The 25,978-nt window shown below is 33.2% G+C and overlaps 2 protein-coding genes across 2 annotated transcripts in view; one reads left to right on the top strand and one right to left on the bottom strand.

The window, feature by feature from the left end:
• LOC129225986 (translation initiation factor IF-2, mitochondrial-like) overlaps positions 1 to 6,606 on the bottom strand; it is a 43,516-nt gene extending 36,910 nt beyond the window's left edge. The window contains exons 1-3 of the mRNA XM_054860559.1: positions 6,510 to 6,606; positions 2,783 to 2,994; positions 677 to 785 (exon numbers count right to left, since the gene is read on the bottom strand). Coding sequence (XP_054716534.1) covers positions 677 to 785; positions 2,783 to 2,980 — 307 coding nt within the window. The 5' untranslated portion in view covers positions 2,981 to 2,994; positions 6,510 to 6,606. The remainder of the gene's footprint in view (positions 1 to 676; positions 786 to 2,782; positions 2,995 to 6,509) is intronic.
• Positions 6,607 to 6,819: 213 nt separating this feature from the next.
• LOC129226050 (tetratricopeptide repeat protein 14-like) overlaps positions 6,820 to 25,978 on the top strand; it is a 52,455-nt gene continuing 33,296 nt past the window's right edge. Inside the window, exons 1-5 of the mRNA XM_054860629.1 lie at positions 6,820 to 6,902; positions 8,091 to 8,180; positions 16,554 to 16,657; positions 21,988 to 22,064; positions 25,454 to 25,576. Of these exons, the coding sequence (XP_054716604.1) occupies positions 8,095 to 8,180; positions 16,554 to 16,657; positions 21,988 to 22,064; positions 25,454 to 25,576 (390 nt within the window). The 5' untranslated portion in view covers positions 6,820 to 6,902; positions 8,091 to 8,094. The remainder of the gene's footprint in view (positions 6,903 to 8,090; positions 8,181 to 16,553; positions 16,658 to 21,987; positions 22,065 to 25,453; positions 25,577 to 25,978) is intronic.

The following is a 25,978-nucleotide window of genomic DNA, read 5'->3' on the forward strand; positions in this document are numbered from 1 at the left end:
TACCCATTTCATAGCAACCATGGACAGACAAAAATGTATTTCTTTTTAATCGTTTGGTAAAATTTAGAGTTTTATTTGGTAAATTCAGACGTTTCCTCCAACAAAAGTTTTTGGTTTGAACTGCCACATACTCCTTCCTTGTATACCTATAAAATGATTGATGTTTTATAATAAATAAATCAAATCAAATGGATAGGTGTAGCAATAGAAGTAAGACTTCAAAAGCATAATTTTTAGACACATTTAACACCTATAAATGTCTGGTAAATATCGAGAATCACACACTTTCAGATGCGAAGAATTGTGATGTTTCTGTTAGCATCTAAAAGACACTCAACTAGTGGTGCAACAGCATGAGGTCTTTTGGGGATAAAAAAAGGGATAAAATTATCCTTAGCATACCTGCCAACATCTACTGGGAAAAATTCCAGTAGATAATTAACAATTCAGTAGATGATTACGAGGGATTTTTCATTGTTTAAGGAATAATAGGGATTTTTTAATATCCTTCTGAGTACAACCAAATGTTCCTTACATCTTATACACATCCAAGAAAAATGATCAAAATCCAGAAATCTCCCGGAAAAACCAGTAGAGTTGGCAAGTATGTCCTTAGCTGAATGCCTATGAAATTATATTCCAAGGATAATAAATTTAAAACAGCAAATATTTTCACCTATGTCTCTCTGCAAGACATCAGCAATTTCCAAAGGAGTTGCACCATTCCACAACTGAACAACTGGAAGTTTCGACTTCGGCTTAAATTGAATAATATTCTTGAATTTCTGCACATAAAAGGAAAAAAAAAGTTAGGAAGATAAGATATTTCAATGTAAGACAGAAAGATATTTTGAGCAAAATGCATGATTCATGAATCAATATTCATTTTGAAATCATCAACAGCTTGATAATTAGCATAAAGTTCATCTTACAACGGTCTAAAGATTTTTTTAAACTTTGAGCGAGTATTAAACTTAAAGCTGAATTGAACATGGGCTTGTGGCTTGGAACCATGAAGTGCTTCCACTAAACTTTGTATACACTATCAATTTAGTGTTTTAAATTTTGAATTAAATTTTACAATGGCTTTTACACAGATTGAATGAAAAATAAGATGTAAATAAAGTGTTCATAAATTTACGAAAAAATATATTTCATGTTAAACTGCATTCAGTTTTATGTGGACCAGTCATACTGTCTGAAAACTAGTCTACTTCCATGTTAACTAGTCCCCAGGACCAGTTAATTTTTTGAGAATTTCTTCTACTGCTTGTGATTTTTCAGAGTAAAAATAATCTGGTATGGTGAGAGAAAACTGAAACTGCAAAGATAAAAGGCGGATCGAGTTGCTGATTTTGTAGGGGATCCAGGTCATAAACCAGTATGAGCACACTAATCGAAAGGAGGGGATATTAAAGGTCTCATTTGGTCTGGGACTCTTTTCAGGCAATTTCTCAAAATCTAAGTTCCCAAAACCATTTAAATTGCCATACCTCATGGAACAGCACTTGTGAGAGATTTTTACCGTACAGTAGTCAGTTTTTAAGCTCTTTTATTATACTTGGCATGTTTGTCACAGAAAAATTTGAGGCCTGCTTTTGCTTATATTTCAGCAACTAGGCCACTTAGAGACTTCAGGATTTCACAAAAAGATTTGCTTAATCATAAGGTACAACTTAATGCTGAAAAATTAAAATTCTAAAATAAAATTCTTATTTCGGTTAGGATGGAAAACAGCAAATTTCATGTAATTTCAGCATTAAATATAAAATCAATTGTTAAAAATATTTGTTGCCTTACAACAGTAATATTAATAGTAATCACAATGAAAATTTTGAATGATGGCTTCTCTGGAGCAAGAATGAAATGTATCCTCATTACTCTCATCTATGCCGATAATCGATAACATGGCTAAGTAAAGAGATATATTAGGATCTTTAACATCAGTAACTTGATGTTTTGAAACATAAATTAGTTTGGGAAACCTTTCATATTTAAATGGTTTTAATTAAATTAACAAAACAAATAAATCCTAAAGAGGAACAAGGATTAATTTTTAGTGCCAACTGCTTAAAGTTTTAGACACATATATAGGTTTTCTTCCTTTCTAGTACAAAGCATTTATATGAAAAAATAAGGTGAAGTTTCGTGATAGTAACAATATTCTATTTCTGATACATTTACACTAAAAAGAATAAAATAACAGATTTTTAAAAAAAAATACCTAAGCACTTTTCATAATGCACTCAAGAGGACAAAATAACTTTTCTGGGCCAGAAAGTACAATTTAAGTATTCTTATAGTTTTCAAAAATTCCAAGAAAATGAGACCACCAGCAAAGAAAAGTGCAGTTCTAGTCATTTCAAACCAAACTTTCCCAATAAGAAAAATATGCATGTTTCAACACTCAAAGTTATGATTGAAAGCTAGATAATGATAAGAAATTCTTTTCATGACTTGAGCCGCACTTTTCTTCATTTCAGGTGCTATTTTCTTGGAATTTTTTGAAAACTACAGGAATATTTAAATTGTCCTTTCTAACCCAGAAAAATTATTTTGTCCTTTTGAGTGCAATATAAAAAATGCTTAGTATTTCTTTTTTTTTTATTATATTATTACTATTATTGTCTGAGTGGAGAAAAGCACCAGATTCTGTTTTTAAATATGGAAAATGTGTAGAAAACCATTTATAAGTTTGTTTAAAAACTAAAATTGAAATGTGTGTGTGTTCATGGCAGTTAAAAAGCTAAGATACAAATAAATGGCTTTAAAAAGACACTACCTTTTCCTCTCTTGTCTTTCTTTTCTTTTTCAAAACAAAAGATGAGTGAAAATTTATAAACCCATGTTTGCAGAAGTTAAATTCATTATGCTTCAAACACTGTACAATACAATGATAACTTTGAAATGAGCACAATTTATAACTTCTATAAGTTGTATACTGCATCAAGTAGGGAATAAACTTCAAACTGCCCCACATGACAGAGATGCTTTCTAGAGGAAAAAACATGATTTAGATTCAGCTATACATGATTAATGCTGTGAGACTTCATTCAATTAAGACTTACAAAATTCACTAATACTAATTAGAAATATTTACTCTGAGAGTTTTTTTTTTTTTTCCAACTCCATATACAGGGTGCTGCTTTCCCCCAAGAGCAATAGCACACCCAGATCAAAGGACATGACCTTGGCAAGACCCCCAGCAAAAAGACACTAAAAAGCACACCTCTTCCCAAAACTTTTCAATGCCAATCTTCACCATAATCCTCTCTTGTGGGCACCCCAAGTCATAGTGGCATAGTTAGCTATGGTTTTAGAGAGGGTAACATCTAGGTTTGTCGAGAGGTTAAAAAAAATGGCAGAGAATTTGGCAGTTAAATCCAGACTTCCGAAATCCGTTCGGTTGTGAATCTAAAATTCAGACATGTTTTTAAGGGCAACAACAGCTGAAAAAAAGCTTAATTCGGAAGTTCTGAATTTCCACTTGACATTTTTGAAGCTGTGTATAATGTTTAGATAGGGGAAGGGAAGAGATCCAGCTTCTGATTTAAAAGGCGTTTTTTCTAATTATTAAGCATGAGTACAAAAATGAGGAAAATTTTATTCATATGTGGTGCAGAGGATAGGAATTAGCAATATGAACGAAGTCACAATAATAATAGTTTTCCAAAAACTTATTCCGGGGGTCCGGAGATCTCCCCCAGAAATTTTCCTAAATTCTAGCGCTAAAAACTCCATTCTAGACTATCATAGTGATGTTAGAGGAAGAGAGATTCAGTGTCCTCTTGTTACAAATTTTACAAAATTTTAAGGTCTTTGAAACACGATTGTAGGTTATTTTCAGTAACTTTAGGGAAAAGGATAGTGCAGGCCGGTCATTTTGAACTTTTGAGCAAGCAAAGAAAATTTCAATGGAAAACAACAAAACCATGCTCACTTATGTGTGAGAACATTAATTTTTTTTTAAGTCAGTGGAGGGCAATTGACCTCCACTGACCCCAGACATTTTCTCCCACGGTTTAGTAGAACATTTTCTCCATAGAAACTGATTTCAATAGATTAGAGTCATTAAAATTTGACATTTTTAATAACTTATTCATTAATGGCTGGAGAAGAAATGTTTTTACATTTTTGCAAAGAAATAAGTGCTAAAAGGAAAGAAGTTCTAATTTCTAAGGGAGGGACTTGAGTCCTCACTTGCCCCCCTATATGGGCACCCATGGACCTGGGATAGTATCTAAAGATTCTTCCTGGCAATTTTACAAAATTGAAGTTCCAAAACCTCAACTTCAGACTAATTTCGCCCTCGATAGGGGATTTGAGGACCCAGCCCCGGATTATTTTTCATTGTTCAGGGTTTGAAATAGAGCGCGGGATTGCCCGAAACGCACACAAAATTGGCAATCCAAAGGTCAGTGTGGGATTCCCCCCCCCCCCCTCCGTAAATTCTTAACCTCGATAACAAACCCCAGCCAGGGAAAACGGAGAAGAGAGAAAAAAATTTCCTCCGTGCGTGCGGTAGTATTGGCGAAGAGCGAACGATTTCTTCCCCCCTCCCGCCCCAACAACATAACCAGGGCAATCCAAATTTCCCCGTCTCATCAAACTTAAAGAGCAACCCTACTGGAAGCGCCACGTCATTCATTCTTTCATAAAAATAAACAAGAGAGTTCATAGGTTACAACGTTTCTTTAAGCGCTCAGCTCGTTTTGAACTGCATCAAATCCTTTTCGCCATTTTGTGTTTGCGAGTTTAAAAGTTGTATTTTCAAAATGTCAAGCTCCATAGTTTCTTTTTCATTTTGGAAAGATGGATACATTTTTAATAAAGTGTCCAATTCAAAGCAGAATTCAAATTACATTGACGAATTCCGATTTGCCGGCATCAACTGATTCCAATCCACCGGTCAAAATGCGATCCGAAAGCTGCTGGAAACGAGTCCATTTTCAATAAGGCAATTCCAAAACGGTTATAACATTCACGATGCAATAGAGCGGTCGAAAATCGGCACATTGCGGTGGGTTTTGGCTCAGCTGGATATCCAGCGAGCCGTGCCATGCCATCCATTCAGATAATTAGATCCAGAAAATGGTCTATTTAAAAAAATAACTGAGTATTTGTGTATGTTACTTAGTTGTAAAATATTTTATTAAAAGTGAAATAATAAAATAAAATCGCAAAATTACTGAATAACTATTTGAAAATGTGTGGTGATCATATTACACTTAAAAAATTATAATTTAAAAATGAATAAACTGAAAAATAAAATAAAATTGAATTATTAAAAAATTCTAAACAAATTTTCAGTACTTATTAAAATCATCTCACAAATTCAAAAAATCCCTCCTGGAATCTGAAATAAAGGGGGACATTCCCCCCAAGAAATTGAACTCTATTTCAAACCCTAATTGATGTTCTAAAAACAAAATTGTACACTTTTATGGTGATTTGACATTTATTAAGACATTGGTGTATTTTAAGAGTAGGTTTTAAATCATGTTGCGAAAAAACCAACAAAAAATTAATGTAAGATTAAAGTAAAACTAATATGATAAGTATGCTGCCATGCCTATTTCCACTTTTTGGGTTAAAAGTTTTAGGGATATCAATTAATTATTTTTAAGCGAGAATTAAAAATATGTAATTTTTAATCCATAGAAATTCTTTGAATAAATATATTGAATATTTTCGCATAAAAGCCAATTCAAAAACCTACAGTTAGCAATCCTCAATTAGCTTTTTATCTTAAGAGTAAAATCAAATTCAGAAAAAAATTGAAGTTTATTTCTTTTCTTTAATGAATCACAACTGAAAAGTTTGAAACGGATTTCAATTTATATTAGTTCAATAGAGAAAGTGCGACTTGCTTTAATTCCCTACTGATTTGAAGGTAAATTTTTAATAAAATGCGGGAAAATGATAAAAGGGGTTAAGCAGTGTGTTTTTAAAGTGGGCATTTACTTTTGGTGGGAGAAACGCAATTAGTCAGTTTATTTGACAATACTTCTTCATTACTGTTTCGTTAGAACAGTTTCAATGGTATATTAATTGACGCAAACACAATCGAAATTCACCTTATAACACAGTTTATAAAACTGACACGTTCAGTTATATTTAAAACGCAAGTATAAGACGTTGTATAAACAGGCCCTGATTAACGCACAGGCCAACTAGGCCTGGGCCTGGGGCCTCATCTTCCAAAGGGGCACATATTTTGTAAAAAAAATATGCATGGCATTAAAAAATCATTTATTTTCAAGAAAAAAAATTAAAAAATCATCTTTTAAATAAATGTTAAACATTACTTTAACATTATTTTTCATTGATTTAAAGTGATAGAATAAAGAGGGGGGCCTCCAAAACATTGTGGGCCTTGGGCCTCACTTTCAGTTAGTCGGGCCCTGTGTATGAAGTTAGTTCCATTAATTTAAATGAACGTTTAACTATGAGCGAATGTTTAGACGTTGAATCAACAAAAATAATAAGATTGTTTCAAACTATCTTACTCAAAACCTAAGCAAAAAAACTATTTAAATTTAGGCAGCAGCATTATAAAGAGCCGCATCCGTCGTCAACAAAACCTCGTGCCGACGGTAAACAAACTTCGCTAAGTGCAATACAGTTATGATTTCAAGTAATTGTCAGCAGTAAACAGATTAAATATTTAATATGGAAAGCATGTAATAGATACGAACTTAAAGTTTTAATGTTTGATTATCGCTGTTTAATTTTCTTCAAGTACCAAAACTAGAATGAGCAATGAAAAATATAAAAAAAAAGTCTCGAAACAGCTTTCAAACCAAAAAGTCGCCTTGAAATAAACGTAAACAAAACATTGAAGCAAAGCAAATCGTATTGCTGGAGTAGATTTTCTGCAATTTGCTGTCTCCCGACGCAAAGTAAGTATTTTGTCAATGTAAATTTAATTCCGTATTGTGTTTAAGTATCTGCAATATTACTCGCAGTTACATTTTGGGAAACAGTTTTAGTTTCTTATTTATGGTATAACGTACTGGAGCATAGTGTCATTTCAAGGTAAGCTTGAAGCCCAAGTAAGCTTTTCTCAGTTCATTTATAATCTCCATTATTCCTTAAATAAAGGATGCTAAGTACAATTGTACAGGTTATGTATTTTACACTTAATTCATATTTTTTTACATTTTGCCTTTCGGTTTCAGTAGTAATATGAAGAGTATGGTCGAATGAGAGAATGAGATTGACCATAAATTTAGCTATTTTTAACGTTTGCTAAGCCTTACTATTGAAACTACTTCACACATTTTAAAATTTTTGACTTATCTAACGTTAGGCACTAAGAATAGATACAATCAGGCCCAGATCTATAAATTTTGGGCCCCCCTGCAACAAAATCTGTAGGGCCTCTCCCCTTAGGCCAGTAGTGTATATTTTGCAACGTGAACAAGTGCTAATTTTGTTTTCAATTTCTTAGGCTGTTGGGCCTCCTCTCCTGTACTGCCGAGTTTGCGGTTACGTAGATCCGGGCCTGGATACAACTATTTTGCATAAAAAGAAACTTGAATCATTGCTCTTTTTTTTTTTTGTCCCATTGTGTGAGGCAGTACTGTTGTTGGGAAAAAAATATTTAGGAGAAAGGAGGACCGCACCTTTTCATTGGTAGTTGTTGTGATAGATGAATTTTTGTTTCGCCAAAAAGGTCAGTTTAGATTACTTAGTGGCTGCCTTAATTCAAAAATCTCACTTTTTTCATTTAAGAAAGTGGAAATTTGTATTGCTTATACTATAATAACCAAACAGTTCGTGGAACTATTTATGTCAAAGAGGGAATTGTTTGTCTAACTAATAAATAAATTGTAAATTCAGGATAGCATTTACGAAATTAGATTATTATGAAAATCAAAGGGGTGAAACAGAACGATATATTTATGAAAAAAGGGGATTGTAATTATAAAAACTTTGAAGTTGTAATAAATAGCACAGTATGTGGCTTATTTCATGTTATCTGATTTTTCATGTTTAGCATTTTTGAGTTAAATGTATTGCACTGTGTGTATTGTATAGTGTATGTGAGTTTAAGAAAAATCTAATGTGTATTTATCTGATTCTAGAGCAATGGATCAAGACCTTTGGATGAGAGCCCTTCTTGAACATGGCCAGTTACTGCTACAGACCATTCTTAGTGACGTACCTGAAATAGAGTAAATTTTCATACTGTTGTGTTTTTCAGAGCAAATGTGATGTATCTCTCTCTTAGTCACTAGTTAGTGCAAAAGTTATTGCCTATGCACAGCATCAGGGCTAGAAAAATCTTTGAAATTTTACATGCCCTGCCGGAGATGTTTGTCCAAAAATACATGCCCAGTTTTCCTTATGGTATATCAATAAAAGCATTTGAATTTGTCATACAGCATTAATCAGACAAATTATTTTTATATAAATCATAAAAAAAGTAGTTTGATTAAATGGTTCACAATAAGCCGTCGCTAAATTTAACAAAATTTAAATTATATGGGAAGGATCACTTCCACGCAAACCGGAAACAAGCACACCATTTTAGCAGCAGGGCTTGAAATAATTTTTTAGCTCCAAGCAAGGATATGGGAATTTTTCAATAAAATACAAAATAATAAAGTTTTAGGAAAAAATATTTGATAAAAAAAAAACATGCCCAGCCCTGCATGCAAGGGTAAATAATTCATGCCCGATCGGGATTTTTACATGCCTTGGGAAGTGTCGGGCAGTATAATTTTCGAGCCCTGCACAACATGTGTACTTCCCCAAAGGCAGGTGGTGCTTTATGTCCCTTTCTTGGCAATGACCTTTGTTTCCAACAGTGAACAACTTCTGAGGGCACTGAATAACATCAAACAAACTATATTAGAAGGGTAAACTACATCTAGCTTTCAAAATAACTGCTGGTCTACTAGTCCCAGTCCTGTGAAACCCGTCTTGGACCACTTAAAAAAAAAAAAATCAGTAGTCTGTGGGGCCACCAACTGCTGCTCTTGGCTAAATAAAATTCAAAAGCATTAGCCTAGCCGATGTTAATCTATTTATTAGCCAAACCATTGGTTAACTTTTTTTTAATATTTTTTATTTTAAATATAATTTTTTATGTATTTTATTTTGAATTCCACCATCCACATTTTGCTAAATATTTAATACACTTGAGTATGGGGGGGGGGATAGCATTCTGAAACTAATTAAAAATTGTCAAAATTAAATTCTCAAATTTTGGTGGCCTATTTTAATGGTTGGTTAACGAAATTGGTTTTCCGATTGTACACTTATACTCGGCTGTTTAAGACAGAGGCGTAGGAACTTCGTGGAAGTAGGGGGAGCCTGAGACACATTATGCCATAACCAGAAAATAATTTGGGGGGGGGGGCACTTAAATTTTTCCCCATAAGAAATTAGCTTCTCAAAGCTTCTCTCTCTACCTCTCTCTCTCTTTCCCAGCAAAATTTTCAATCATATTTAATAAATACATTGTATATGGAGATAATGAGGTGATAAAACTCTGGTTTTGAAAGGGGGTCGGTCAGTACTCGAAGATGTGCACGTATAAATAGAGGGGTTCCAGGGGACCCTCCTCCGGGAAATTTTCAAAATTCTTGTTCTAAAAATGAGTTTTTAAGCAATTTTTGGAATGTTAAGGTGAGAAAACGTTCGAATAAACTTTCCTGAAATTTTTTCGAAATTAATGTCTTAAAAACGGATTATATACCATATTTGTTGACGTTAGTGAAACTAACATGACTCGAGGGTTTGTCCTCGATCGAATTTTCAAATCGATTTACATCTCCCTCCCAATATTTCGAATTTGAAGATCCAAAATCGCAATTGTAGACAATCCTTAATGATGTCAGAGGAAAAGGCTGTACTAGGGCTCTACTCTGGTAATTTTTCAAAATTGTCCTAGAGAGCGTTCTTCAATGGTGTTATCAGAAAAGGTTCAGAGGTTCCTTCTCCTTATTTTTTTTTGAAATTATAATCTCCAAAAAACGCGACTGCGGATGATATTTGTCAGTGTTAGGGGTAGGTCCCGAATATAACAAAATGTGAGGCCCTAGGCCTGAAATTATTTCAGGGCTCCCTGAAGACTCTATTACCCCTGTCGGAATGCATTTTCGGGGGCCCCAGAACTATGTAAATTATTTATCATGTGCATTCACGAACCCCCTTTGAGGCACTCGAAATTGTGGCATGGTAAATTCGCTACTGCAGAATTAATAAAAATTCTCCTTTAAGGAAGTTTTTTTCTAAATAAAAAGTCATTATTTTTTTATTATTACTTTTAAAAATACATGGAATTTTTTCATTTTTTCGTATAGGTGTAATGCTATGCATAATTCTTTCAATAATTTGAGACCTCTTAGGCCAGGCCAATTAGGCCCAGGTCTAATTGGCCTGTGAGGTAATCAAGCCCTGGTTAGGAGCCGAGCAATTTTCTGAAATTGAATTCCCCAAAAGGTAATATTATTTAATTTCCCATGCTGTTGGAGAGCAAGGTATTCAGGGACTCTCTTTCGGAAATTTTCAGGGAGCCGAGTCCTGAAAACAAAATTTGAGGCGCTCCGCAATAATTTTGAAGGAAAAGGAGGACTTCGACAGCGTAGCATTTAGAAAACTCTCTTATTTTCTGAGGAATAGAAAAGGGGAAAAGTATGAAACAGAAGGGTGCAGAAACAGAACGTTGGAAATGTGTTAAAATGAAGTGTTCGTTATATATTTTATTGTTCAGATAAATTTTAGTAAAAGTCTTTGAGAGAAACTATAAAATATTGTAGGAGTTTTTATAACAAATGAAAAATAATAAATGAAAAGTTACAATTTTGGCATGAAAATATATCTGTAAGTGACCAAAAAAAAAATCGTAAATTAGGAAAGCAAAAAATATGAATAACTCTTAACTTTGTAAAGTATTATGTTCAAAATTTTTCATTTCAATAAACTCGCACCTTTTAAAACTGATTTTTACATAGTAACTGTTTTTATAATCATTGAAAGATTTTAAGAATATTATAATAGTGAAGGTATCACCGATTTTGATTTATGTGAATTTTTGTTCCTGCAGTGTAAGTGCCTTTATTATTCTTTGAATGATATTTGTCTTTGCAGTTTTATAACGTCATTAAAAAAATCCATCATCCCTGACGGTTTAAAATGAAACAAAGTAACGGGCACATTTTTTTTAATTTTTTATTTTTTACCGTGGGATAGTTTTAAAAATTGCGTTTTTTATCACAGCAATGATTTGCGCCCCCAAAAGTAATTTCTGAGCACGTCACTGATTTATGTTGTTTCTTTTGATAATATTTCCCATCAAAAAATAAATAAATAATTTGTTTGATCTATTTCGGGCGCTACCAATTCTCTATATGGCAACAGTTTACTTTCGGTTTCGATAGATCATCAAACAATGACATGTTTTTGATCTGATGGTACCTTTTGATCGAAACATAGAATTTAAACCCGAAATATATGTACGTTCATGATCCCTCGAGAATTAGTTTAGGACTGTCTTATTTCGTAACTACATAATTAGACTTTTGGGAAATCTTTAAAGAATTTTCTTTGTTCAATGCTTAACTTTTTATGAATTAGTGAAAAATAATAAAAGAGAGAAATAAACGACGGAGTAAAATAAATAAATAAATTTGTTTGTAAATCGGGATCCCCCCCCCCCCCACTCCCCGAGGGTTTTTTTTTTTTTAATGTAGGTAATTGCAATGAATAAAGAACACAACCACTTAGTCTTTTAGTTTAACTTTCGCTTTAAATTTTGCAAGTTTATTTTACTCAACCAGTTTCAAAGGACTCCGCTGGAAATTCTTTACATTGTGCCAAAAAAGCCAGATATCTTAAAATGAGATAAGTTTCTGGAAAATTGAAATCATTTGATTTGAACAAGTTGCTTACCTTTAGTAACCTTTTTCATAGTTATGTCTGTAGCACCTTCCATATTATTCATATTTAAATGCCAAACTGACTCACTATCAAGGCCGGATTAAGCCAGCGCGGGGCCCGTAGCAAATGTTTCCAAGGGGCCCTCGTTTTTGCATGATATAGTAAACAATAGAGCTCTTCTTCATGAAGATGGGAAGTGCACTTATAACACGCATGAATACATAAATGTGGATATAATTTTAGAGCTTTACGACGGTTAGGACCCTCTTATGTTTGCCCCTCGTCTTCCCGTTACTACACGTTTTCAACTTTTAATTCCAAAAACGCATTGTTTGGATGATATAAAGGGAGGGGGTCTGTTGGCTTACCCCGGAAAATTTTCGATATTTCAGTACTAAAAACTCACTTCTAACGACTCCTGGTGATACTAGAAAGAGAAGATACGAAGGTCATTACTTTTACAAACTGAAGTCAAAGAACGCGATTGTATCCTATCTTAGGTAAGATCAAAGGAAAAATGTGGGTTCACAGCGACTCTCTCTAGACAGTTTTTTAAACTTGAAGCCTTAAATAAAAGTAGATTATCCTTAATGATGTTGTAGAAAAAGGAAAGAGTGGTGTTCAAAGAGGTCCCATTGGAAAAATTTTTGAATTTATTATCTGTTATTAATCTAAAAACACAATTTTAAACAAAAAATCTCGAAATTATACATTCTGAAATGGTATTTGTTTTACGTTCTTTGGTGATTTTGGGGCGGAGTTCGCGAAAGCCATCCCCGGGAAATTTCTCGAAAGTGCAGCTGTGAAAACGTGATAAATAGTAGGCCATCGGGGTTACGTTTCGGTATGGGATGGGGTTCAGGCACTCTCCGAGGCAACTCGGAAAATTTTCGAAGTTTAAATCTTAGAAGTACATTTTAGACCATTGTTAACAATGTTGGGGGGGGGGGAGGTACACTCCCATTGAAATTTTTCGAAATTATAGTCCAAAATATGCATTTGTAGGCCACTTTATTAAATGACGTTATAGGACGGGATCGAGAGCTCGGGATTCGACCCATGGAAATTTTTTGAAATTGAAGTTCCAGAAGCAGTTTTAGCGGGTTTTCGATTATGTTAAACAATTTTCTTCCTGAATTTTTCTGAATGTCAAGTTCGAATTTTTCGGCTACCGGGCTACCTTTGGTGATGCAAAAGAAATGGGTTAGGTTCGGGGCATGGGTGGCAGCTTTTTAGTTCCCCCCCTCCCACTCGGAGAAAAAAAATTAAAAACAATAGTTAAAGTCTTTCTTCTACACATAATTATTATAATTCATCAAAAAATAATATTCTCTTAACAATTTATTTATTTCGCTCAACATAAGTGTTATATATAAGTCTCAGAATCTTTTTCTTCTCTTCTATCATGATCTTTTAATTTTGCTCATTGTTGTTTACAGTGCCGGATCTACGGGCTCGTGTCGTGGGGAGGGGGGGGGGGATTTTGAGGGTGACAAATTCACATGAAGTTAAAGTAACCAAAGAGGATTTAAAGGATGACTAACAATTACCTTTTCAGGACTCCAATTTCTAAAGCTTTAAGAAGAAAGCCACTTTCAAACAATTTCTGCGTGGTAACCCTTTCCCATCTCTTGTCTAACATTGCCAAAAAGAGCTTTGAAATGTGGTTTTAGGATTTGTGCATTAAGAGTTTCAGCATCTTCCTTCTCAAAAATTGCTTAAATTTTTCGACCCCAAATTCCAAAAAATTCCGGAGAAAGCCCTTGAACCATCTCGATTTCGAAATCTCAGAAAAATTCCAAAGGAGAATATCCACCTACTTGCCTAACTTCTCAACATTCGGGGAGAAAGGTTCCAAACCACCACTCTTTACCTAAAGCTAAAGATAGCCTGCGTCTTGAAATAATTCAGTTTCTAACATCTTACGAAGCAAACCCGTATCCTCACCCCCTGATAACGTCTCCAATGATAATCTAAAACCGCCTCAGATTTGTTTCTGGGGGAGTTCCCTTTCTCTAATTTTCCCACATAGCTTGAAATTTTGTTTTCAGCTATACCATGGGACTATCGCTCAAAACCCTTTCCTCCCAAAGACAGCCTGAAATTGACTTCAGTTTTGAACACAATTTCAGGAAAGAACCCCTTCCCCTATCCTCTATTGTTATAAAACAACCTAAATTTTCTTTTTTTTTAGGCTTGAATAGCTGAAAATTTTAGGACCCTAACTCCCTTAAATTTCTTAAGTTACCTTAAAATTGACTTCATTTTGAAAAAAAAGAAAAAAAATCTAGAGAAAACCCAATTCTCCGTTCTCCAAACATTGCTTAAAATTGTAATTTTTGGTCAGTTTTGAAACTTTTCTGACCCAACGGAGCTTTTTCTCCTTCCACTAAGAAAGATTAACTAAAATTGCGTTTTTAAGACTTCAATTGAGAGAAATTTCTGGAAAGCAATCCAACGAAAAAAAATAAGATTTTTAATTTACCTGAGTATTTAGAAAAGCTAGATCTAAATAAAAAGAGAAAGATAGAGATGAATTTAAACGGATTAAAGTGCGGAAAGTAGTTTTTTTTTCTGGAATTTTTCTCATGGCGCGGGGCCTGTAGCATTTGCTACTTCTGCTCTATGGCTAATCCGGCCCTGCTCACTATCCTTTTTGTGATCACGCAACAAAAAAAAACGGCATGCGAGGCAAAACTAATAAGAATGTGAACTAAACTGCGATGCCGCTCCCGAAACACGAGCTCAAGGTGAGAAGCAAACCCCTATCGGTACTGATTTTTGCAGGCGGCGGGGCAAAGCCCACTTTTCCGCAGCCGGTAGGATAGCTTGTCTAAAATTCTTTTATTTTTCTTCCGGGAATCAAGAGGTGTGTAAACAGCGAGAAAAAGGGTGAAGGTGGACTCAAGTGCACTGACCACTCCGTCTGTCCCCTGCTTTTGTTGCTTATTGGGTGGAAATTCTTAGAAAAGACAGATCACATTTTGGAAATCAGGTTTGAGGTAAACAATGTTTGACAGAAAGCTGCTGTGCGAGAATTTTTCCGGGGGCGCTGAGCCGATCTGAAATATTCCAGGGGGAGCTCAAGCTCCCCCAGCTCCCCCGGCTCCGACGCCTATGGTTTAAGATACCAGATTTAAATGTTTATTGCCAAACTTTACCAAACAAAAAGTTTTAAATTTAATGTTTTATTTAATGTTTCATCAGATTAGCTAAAAATGAAACAGTTGTATTTAAAATTAGTTTACAAATGTAGTCGTAAAGTGTTAATAATTTTAAGTGCAAACATATTTAGCGTTATCTGTGAACAAGAACATATTCATGTTGACTGGTCCGAAGGACCAGTAAGATTTTTTGCAAATTTCCAACGCTGACATCACTAAAATAAAAGGGTAACTTCTGTACCTCAGAGCCAGAAGGACGTTTGTCACATTATTGTAATTTTACAGTAGAGAGAAAAATCTTTTTTCTGTCGCATGCAAAGGATGGGACGTGCACTCTTTTAACCCTGGTAAAAAATTGAAAAGGAATTTTTTTTAAAGAATTATGTTCGTATGGCTCGATGCGCAATAGGCTTCTACATACAATGCACCGATAAATGGAAAATCACATTTTTTGGACTTAGGTCACTCTGGCTCAGAGGTACAGACTCGTCATCAATGACGTAGTTGATGTGCTTATAAAACCTAGTTACGGGGGATGTGTTGTCTCACAGACCAATCAAATGTTCACTTCACCTCCCCTAATACATGCTTAGTCAGACTTAATTGTTTTTCGCAATAGCTTTTTGTTTTGAGACCTCGAACATAACCTTCCCTCATCAACTTCTTTTGGCATGTACCTCTATTTATTACTTCCTTGCATTCAATAGCAGTCTGTGAGACCTCACCTCCCATTCAATGTACTATTTTTGGCAGTAGTTGAGTCTATGGAGATAGATTCCTTTATCTCCTCCGCATGCAGAAGAGATGCAAAATATTCTAGAAGAGTCTTTTTTTTTAAAATTTATATGTTCACAGAAGTTATGTAATGAATTTTCTAGGAACGATCAGGACTGAGTTATATTCCTGGAAGTACGACGTGGTATACTAATAGTTAAGGGCTGTCAAATTTTTTTGGTAATGTGCTATATTCAATTTTCTGGTATTGAAATTTTCTGTTCATATTAAATAACCAAAATAAAAGTATTATTAAATGATAGATTTGTTTTATTGCAAGTAGTATGATATTTACTGCAATGTATGATTTTTCTCGAAAAATCTTAAAGCCCTAGCAAAAGTTCCTCAGAAAAAGTATATTTCAATTTCAAATTCAAAAATAATTTTTTCGCTTGCAAATAAAAGTTCAAAGAGCATCTAAGGGATTTAATCTTAACTATACTATTTTCAGAAAATTGAAAAGTAGCACAAAGTCAGACCTCACATCCTCTGTTATTTTGTACTTTTTCATCTCCTGTATTAGTTTAATGGAAAAAAAAAGGATAATAACAATAAAAAATGACAAAAAATAAATAAATAAATAAATAAAAGAAATAATGGCAGATTTGCACCAAAAAATCAAAAATCTCTTAAGAAGTGATGTAGCTTATTTATATTGTGTTCTTCTCTTTCTCTCTCTCTTTTAAAATGAATCATGGTTTTATGGTAATTCTGATTTTATAGGTCTGAACACATCACAGAGAAAGTTAGAATTTGTAGATTCATAAAAAAGAAACTACATCTGCTTTTCAAGACAGAAGACTCTTTTGAAACCAAAGAAAAGCCAGGTAACCCATGCAATTACATTGGTTTCCATTCCTGAAGTATTTGATTTTTTTTAAATTAAATACTGATTCTTTAAAATTGCAGCTTAGGAATATGAACAGGGATCAATTTAAATGCAAGTTGGGTCCCTTTGTGGCCTCTTCACAAAATTCTTCATTGTAAAAGAGGCCACTTCATGAGAATTTTTCATCTAATTTTTCACATCTTAAATTTAGACCTTTCAAGGAATTTTATTGGTAAAACAGTTCTTTCATCATTTTTAAACTCAATAATTTCATCTGAAAGCAAAATATGAGTAAAAAAGTTTCCAGCTTCCAAGTCATTTCAGCGAAATCCTTTAGGCCAATGGGATTTGAAATTAGATTTGTAATAGCTGAATGTGCTCTATACGATGTGACAGAATTTTTTCACAAAAAATATATTTTTAAAAAATGCCAAAAAAAAAAAAAAAATTTACCCCTCCCCCCCCCCCCCCCCCAAAAAAAAGTTAGTAAGGTTTCTTTTTTTCACAAAATGCACACCTAAAATTAAAAACCTGGGTCCCCCTTCCCATGAAATTAAGAACATAGCCTAATGTAGCTAAGTTAATTATTCCATGTGAGAATTCAAATATAGCAGCAATAAATCAATATTTCCAAGCACAGTATGAGACTCCAATTTCATAATCCCAAAATCCCAAAGAGCCGAAACCGGGAACTTTTCTTCTTAAATATTTTTTTAGAAAAAAAAACACTCTCCCCCTTTTTTTCCTTTAGTTTTCAAATTCAAAATTGTTTACATTTGGCAAATTACTTGTTGAAAACACTGTACTTTCAGTTCTGTTTTTTTTTTTTTTTAAGTTTTCCCATGCAACATGTTATGCGTAAATAAGCTTTTTGCTGTAATTCTGCAGCAATATTTTAACATCCACTTTCAATTAACGATAATTCTTTTTCTTTTTGCTTTTCATGAGTATGCAAATACAAAGCCTATTGAACAGAAATACAAAATTATTTGTAGTAAAAATATTATTTACTGTGTCGACTGGCACATTGCATAATAATAGAAAGCAACTTCTGCGAAATATTCGCTGCTGCAAATTACCTCTGACTTTTATTTTAGCATAATGAAGTATCAAAGTTCGCCAATATATATCATGATATATATCACAAAATATATCCAATATTCATTTTGAAAATATGATATTTTTGATATTTATTTTTTCAACTACGGTATTTTCAATATAAAAATTATATTAATTATAGTAATACTGCTCATTTATTATTAAAAATAACCAAAAGGTTATGTACTATATTTTTATGATGTATCAATACATCATAATTATAACAAAATAATTTAATATTCTTTTTTTATTTTATATTCATAAAATTAATAGTAATGTAACAATTTTAATTCATATGAAAAGTACCTAATTAAATATTAAACATTGAAAGTCAGTAATCCAACGTTATTAAGCACAAAACTTGCAAATGATTGCAGACACGTGTTTCGGTGTTACAAGGAACACCTTTTTCAATGCAAAGAAGTGTGAGCTTTTGGATGAAAAGTCATCCGAGAAAAGAATGGCTTTTCTTTTCTCGGATGACTTTTCATCCAAAAGCTCACACTTCTTTGCATTGAAAAAGGTGTTCCTTGTAACACCGAAACACGTGTCTGCAATCATTTGCAAGTTTTGTGCTTAATAACGTTGGATTACTGACTTTTTAATTTTTCAGCACAAAGGTATTTATTCTTTATTAAACATTGGTTGGAAAAAAAGAAAATATCTTATGACTGTGCTCCTAACTATTGCATATTGTTTATTTCTGAATCATATAACTGTGTAAAAGTAGCTAAAAGTCTACTTATTATAATAATAATTAAAAAGTGATTTGAGGATGAATTTACTATTTTAAAGACATTAGTTTGTGCTGATTGAAAATATCGGATATGTATCAAAATATCGGATATTTTCAAAAACATCATATTTTCGAACCCTGTGAAGTAAACTTTCATTCAGATTGATCAAAAAGTAGAAGAAATTTAACGGGAGTATTGCAAAACTGGAAAAAAATGTGACAAATATCTCATGACAGGAGAATTTCACTAATTTTTGAAGTGGAATCCAAAATCCGGAAATTTTCGAAATTTGAAACTTTGTAGTATTGAGCATTTCCGATCTGGGATCCCATTCTGTATGTGATGAATCACGACATGGTTTGTTGAAGGATTTGACACTTGGAACACCAGTGTTCCCACATGTACCAATTTTAATTGGTTCTATCAGTTATGCATACCAGGGCAAGGCATGGCAAGTGGCTTACTCAGACCTCTACAATTTCAGCAAAGAACTAATAGGGAAAGAGAATGTCTAGTACCCTGCACCTAAAGTAACTGCCACCGACTTTACCCCAGTAATGTCGGAGACATGTATCTTATGAGCACATGCACTTGAGAGGTCTGAATCTCAATTAAAGGATGTTATTGAAACATAAGCCCAAAATATCTGAGAATTCTGTATGAAAACAGACTTAGTAAAGGCAAAATAAAAGCTGAGATAGTATTATGGATCAGAAAATGAAAAAATCATAAATTTGATCTTCCTAATGAAGGGTGTTTTTTTATGAGGTATAGAACTTTAGGTTCAAATAAAACACCGTTAAATGATATTAATCGCCATGAATTTGGCTTTATTCGAAAGATGATTGTTTGCCATTTTTATTTAAATGATTTCTGGTATATGGCCACTTCGGCTGGCTTGGAGAACGTTTAATCGGGAAGTCCAATTTTCTATCACTTTTTGCAGCAATGTGAGTCGTATGTGAGTGATATGCGGCGAATGTTCTTGTCCAAGGTGTCAATCGTCTGTGGCTTATCGGTGTAGACCTGAGGCTTCACATAGCTCCACAAAAAATAGTCCAGCGTTGGTAAATCACATGATCTCGCAGGCCAATTCACGGGTCCATTAACCGAAATTATTTGTTCACCGAAAATTTCTTTCAATAAATCAATTGTGACACGCGCTGTGTGGCATGTTGCACCGTCCTGTTGTTTATTCATGATGAAATGGCAAATCAAACTAAACACAAAACAAGTGACTACTATCAAAATGGCTCACAAACAGTGTTCCTGACTTAAAGTTCTATACCTCTAAAAAAAACACCCTTTAAATATTCAGGTGCATGTTAGTTGCCAATCTATGTTAAAATTGTGGACTTTTTACTACCTCCCCCCCCCCCCCTCCTCCACAAAATTATTGTTGAAATAAATAAATTTCACTCTTAAGACACTTCCAAAACGTATTCCATGCTTGTACTCATGTTGCAGAATTGGCCAATAAATGAATTTAAAACCATATAACCCCGCATCAGTCGGCATGCTGCAAAATTTTAGGTTCAGCCGTGTTTACAATAGTCCCTTCCTCGACTTTTCCCACTTGCTGGAAGAAACAGGGTTAGGAAACTAGACTCAGTTTAATATAACAAATATATGTTTCACTTAAAAAATAATGTGAGTTCTATATATTTTCTTTCTAGTATTAATAAATGGTTTAATTTTGTTAATTTATTAATTTGCAATATGTTTTCTTTTGTTATTCTTATAAGAAAAATCTAATTGATTGCAAACAATTTAAAAAATAAATTACAATGCTGCAAACATATGTAGTCCTAAAATTAAAATATTAATTATATTTAAATATTACTTAAAGAATTTAACACAGCTATTCAATGAATAAAAAATAAACTTACCTCTCAAATTGGAATTGAAAATAATTTACAACTTAAACTATAATTAATTAATTATATAATTATACTAAGCAGAAAAATGGTCCCACATTTTTTTTTTTTTTTTTTTTTTTTTGCTAAATGAACCTCCGATGTATCCGGCATGCCGAAAATTCAAATTTCTGGCATGCTGGTAAAACTCACTTATTTCTGGCACACAGGCCAGTGCGAGGCAATCAGATAATATTGTTTATGTTTGTCATATAAGAGAAGTTAGAATGACATAAAATGTTTCAATTAATGTGCTTACTTGCTATTAACATTTTGTATTTGTCGGTCTACCATCATTTCTTCACCGCTGCCTCGTCTGGACTCAAAAAATCATGTCTTAGCAGCAAATGCCAATTTGATTTTGTGAGATATGGTGTACAGTTATGAACAACTGTAATGTCCCAACTTGCTCTTTGTGTTTTGCATTTTCCTCTTACTTGCTACTGTTTTGCTGGTGGGATTATTTTGATTAAAATGTGTTGCTAATACTGTACTAATAACTTTTTCTACACTTTTGAAATATAACTGATAGTTTATATTATTATTATTTATTCATTTTATTTAATTTTAGTTCAATTTTGTTTGTTACTGATATTTGTCCTTGAATAGAATCAGTATTGATTATTCGTGTACTCATTTCTAAATTCATTTCAAAATCAATCTATAGTTCCTAAACTCTTTCTACTTTTTCCCTTTAAAGGGAGATTAAACTAAGCTAAACTCAGTGGTTCAACAGCTTATGGGGGACCAAGGCCTACTGTGCCCATCTCAGTTTATGAGACCAAAAGCTGTGGGTGCTAGACCAATAAACCAGTTAGATGTTCAACCGAATGCGGAAACCCCATGGTTTAGTTCCCAAGCACGCTTGATACTCATTTTAGTCACCCACTGAAAGGATGATAGGCTGAGTCCACCCTGCCCAACATGGGAGTGGAACCCAGGTCTATGGCTTGGAAATGCAAAGCACAACCATGGAGTCACTGGGTTTTGACATAAAAGATTACTGTCTTTTATTTTGGTAACTAAGATTGAATATACACTTTAAATCTTTGGTATCTTAATCAATGGAAGAAAAAGTCTAAATGCCCATGTGCAGCTTTTGCAATTTTTCTTTCATTACTTATTTCTAGGTATATATTTCTGTTTAAAAACGATCAGGTATATGAATAAAGTGAGATTGCTTGTGTTTGGGTTATCAGTTACCTACCTTTTGCGCATTGAGGAAAAGGCTTGCTTTGATAGACTCAAAACAGTTGTTTGATGAGCGTTAAACTCTTTTCGTCCCTAATTTGAAATTTAATATGCAGTGCCAAGTTTTACTCATATACTTCTTTTATGCTAACTTCATTAGCTTAAAACTATTCATAACTAAAATCCTGTATTATAAAATTTAAATGCTTTCCTCTCTAACAATTGTTGTGTGTGATATTCTGTTGCAATGAGATTTTTCACAAAAATCCGTCTGAAAAATTTAGTGCAACTATTTCTTTGAAGTCGATAATGGTATTGCTTCTAAAACAAATTGTTTTGTGTTTGTAATTGCATTCAATATTTTAATACCCAAATTTTTCATCTAGAACCTCAAATTCCTACTCTACCAATAGAAATTTTTCGTAATATATCTGAGCTGCAAAGAAGAGATTTGTTTTTTAGCGTAAGTTGGTTTTATATATGGTCGCTATTATTTTTTTTTTATATACACATTGAAAAGTTACTGTAATATTATAATCAACCCATTGATGTATATTGTTTTAGAGTACCCATTGATGTATTTTGTTATTTAGTGCAGAGGTTTTCAAAATCCAGACTGCTACAAATCCCCAACTAAAACAATGCCAAATCTCTCCCCTCTCCAACAGAAAAAAAATGTGAATGATACATCATTAAATCTGATTTTCTTATAGTATTTTGGTATTATTTTAAATCTTTATTCGTTTTTCTATGTTACTGTATAGTTTTCATTATTTAATACTGTTATTTTGGGCTATTGTAGTACTGAAAATTTATTTACAAAGCAGGGCTTTGGAGTTGGAGTCGGACTGATTTTGGGGAAAAGGAGTAGTTGGAAAACATTCCGATTTCTACTCCAGGGTTCTTTTTCTCTCTAATTTTCACTAACTCTCTTTACATTTTTTTAAAGAAACTGAATACAAATTGGTTCGATTTATGTACTAAGACATACTAATACAAAAATAGCTGCCATTGCCAACTAGCTGACTTCTTTATTTATCGAACTTTCACTTTCTGAAATAGCTACTTTCACCAATCTTTTTTTTTTTTCTTTAACTAAAAGCAATTCTCAGGTTTTGTTGCCCAACATTTAAAGTAATCACTTTCAATTAAAAATAATAATCTATTTTTCACTTCGATCTCAGTTAAATAGTAAAAGGAATGTATCCCTTGAACAAGGCAGGATCCATAGCTTGGGAAGAAAGTTCTGAGGATGTTCTTTGTGAAAGCACAAATCCGAAAGATCCAATAAAACATATTATATGTTTTTAAAGCTAAAGACTATGTCTATAAACTTGGTTCTCACTAAAATGTATGAAATAAAATCCGTATATGATTTCTTGGTTACAACACTCGATGATTTCAGTTAATCTCCAAATCTTCATATTAAAGTTAATTCTAAAGCTGCCAATAAAACTAAAATTACAAATTGAGTGAAAAGAAGATATAGGTTAGTAAAAGCTATTCCTAAAAGCTGTATACCACCACATTTTGTGTAAAATTTGCTCAAGACGTACATGTACCCGTCCTCTTTTCGTAATATAGTGCCCTAATGCTTAAATTTTATGGATGAAATATAATTTAAGAGTTATTGGGGAAATGTTTTAAAATTTAAGCATTTATATTTTTTATAAACTCTAAAATTAACTTGGGGTGTTACCCACCAGATGGGTGTCGCCCAAAGTGGACCTCTCCCTCTCAAGAAAGATTTTTGACTTTGCAAAAAAAGCTTTTTTTCTCTCAAGTTACAGCTTTCAAAAATTAAAAGTATACAATTTGATCAGTATCTATTAGTTGAACATTAAAAAGGAGCAATTTAATGGTTTTCAATTAAAAAAAAGGGATTTTTGAATTAATCTCACTTTTAAAATCGTAACTATTGGAAAATTTGATTTTCGAATTGAATTTCTAACATTGCATGCATCTTAGGTTTACAATAAAATACATCGTGAAAACTTCATAAAAAGGTGTCAATATTTCAATTTCTGTTTAGAGGTTTTCTCCCCTTCTCATGAGGGGGGAAAATGAAAAACAATATAGTAAAATAAATAAATAAAAAGCCGGAGTCAGAGTCAGAAATTTCAAAATCCAGGAGTCGGAGTCAGCTATTTTCCTTCCGACTCCGCAGCCCTGGTATAAAGGTCATCAAATTTTTTCCACTACAATTTTAAGTCATAAGAAACTTATTGTAGTTTGTGAACAAAGCAATGTTAGCCTTGTTTAAGTGAGATCATTCTTCAATCTGGTAATCTGATGTGTTGAGCTTTTACTTAACAATGCAAAAATGTATAAATGTATTTAAATACTCAATAAGTGAAAAAATAAATCGCTTATGAACATATTTCTAATAAATTAATAAGTTACCACACTTTATCCAGGCCGAAGCAGAACCATATGCAATATACTGACGACCCCAATTATAACATCCAGAGACTGTATTTTCGTCCTTGCTATGTTATCATCAGTCTAGAACAGTCAATAACCAAACTGGAGGTGGATGGCATCTCATTGAAGCTGGGAGTACCAAAAAACGAGTAGCTAAAATTAAAGTTACACATTGACCCCGACTTAAGCGCCGTAACTTACTGCTTAATACCCAAGTGTTTGCCTTTAATTGACGAGTTGAACTGCAAGATTTCTGCAGTCTCCCGCTGGTGCACTAAATTTATTTTAGCTACCAGTTTGTTGGTACTCTCAGCTTCAAATCTTCCTCTAGCTCGGTTATTGACTATTCCATCCTGATAAGTCTAAAACAAAAACAAAACTCCAGTCTCTGCATGTTATAACCAGACTGTTGGTGTATTGCACATGTTCTTTTGAGAAAGTTACCTCTTATTTGAATTGAAGTGTCCTTTTATCAAAAGGCACCCGGCTCCTTCTCTGATCTAGGGGAGACTATTGTTGTAGGTGGAATTTTTTTATTGAAACTCAGTGTTTTCTATGCTTGGTTGTTGCATATGAAATAGACAACCAAAAGAGGTTGCACTTATTCACAATCAAATACTTGATGAACAATTAATTAAACTCATAATAATATATATTGTTGTATAAAATTATTTTTAAACATGGACTTGGATAGGTTTGGAAACTTATATTCATTTTATGAAAGTCTATGACTTAATATTCTAATGGTCAGGCTCAATATTCTTTCCTAACGCAGTATCTAATGCACCCAAATCTGTTTTTCTGTGGTGGATAGGGACCGCGTTAAAAAAATCGCAAAAAAAAAAAAATTGCCCAAAACTTCACGAGCATCTATAAAAAGTTATTTTCACAACACAGTTTTTTTTTAATGCGCTGGATAAGGACTGCATAGAAAAAAGTCTCACATAGAAAATAACCCAAAAAATTACAAAATAACTAGGAATTGCTTTAAATGATATCAAAACAAACTAAGTGATGATAATTTTGCTGAATTGTCAGATAAAATTCCCCTAATGACAAATTTTTGTAAGGTCACGTCGACCTCCCATTTTGTGTGCCCCTGTGGTCACTTGAGAATACTTCCTCACACTCGTGTTATAAATAATTTCGTCAATTGAGTTGCAATTTGATTGAAATTTTCATATACTGCAAAAAGAAAAAAAAAATCTCAAAAAAAAAAAAAAAACTATGACACAAAAAAAAAAAAAAGATCGCTCAAAAACAGGTCTAAGTGTATTCAGTTTTAATGTTAATGTGTAATATTGTTGTTAAACATCACATTTTGAATTAATTGACATAATTTTTGTTTATTTGTGTTTTATTTCTTTACTTTTACTTTATTGATTATTATTTGAATTCTAATGCTTTGTAATATTTTTCCTTTTTCAGAGCTTGGACCAAGGAAGCATTCTGTTGTTGCAAGTCATCAATGATACACTTCCTAGTGACTTTAAGCTTTTGGTCCTAGCAAAACACGACGGCTGCATGAAACTAGATGATTTATCCCTAGTAGTGAGTTTGAAAAAAAAAACATTAACTCTGAATTTAGAATCGTACTCAACCACCTGTTGTAAAAAATTAGTAAATTTAAGTGTTTTGGATAAAAATTAAGTTTTTCTATATTCAATCCTCATATAAATAATAGCCAATGATCAAGTAACCCGCAAGTTTCAACAAGGAAACGTGCCACAGCGTGATAATTTGATAATATGTTTTGTTAATGTTTAAAATGCAGGGAAAGGCTTTATAGTGACAAGGCTGAACTCGATCCGGTTACTTAACTGTTTTACTGGTAAGACCGTGTCATTTCAGGGGAATGAAGAAATGAAAAAAGTGGTCAACTGTGAACGCTATCTACTGGGGTTTAGGGTTAATCCACTGGAGTTAGGGTTACAATTTCAACTATCAAAATAT

Source organism: Uloborus diversus, chromosome 7 (assembly GCF_026930045.1).
Source record: "Uloborus diversus isolate 005 chromosome 7, Udiv.v.3.1, whole genome shotgun sequence".
In the NCBI taxonomy this organism is placed as follows: Eukaryota; Metazoa; Arthropoda; class Arachnida; order Araneae; family Uloboridae; genus Uloborus; species Uloborus diversus.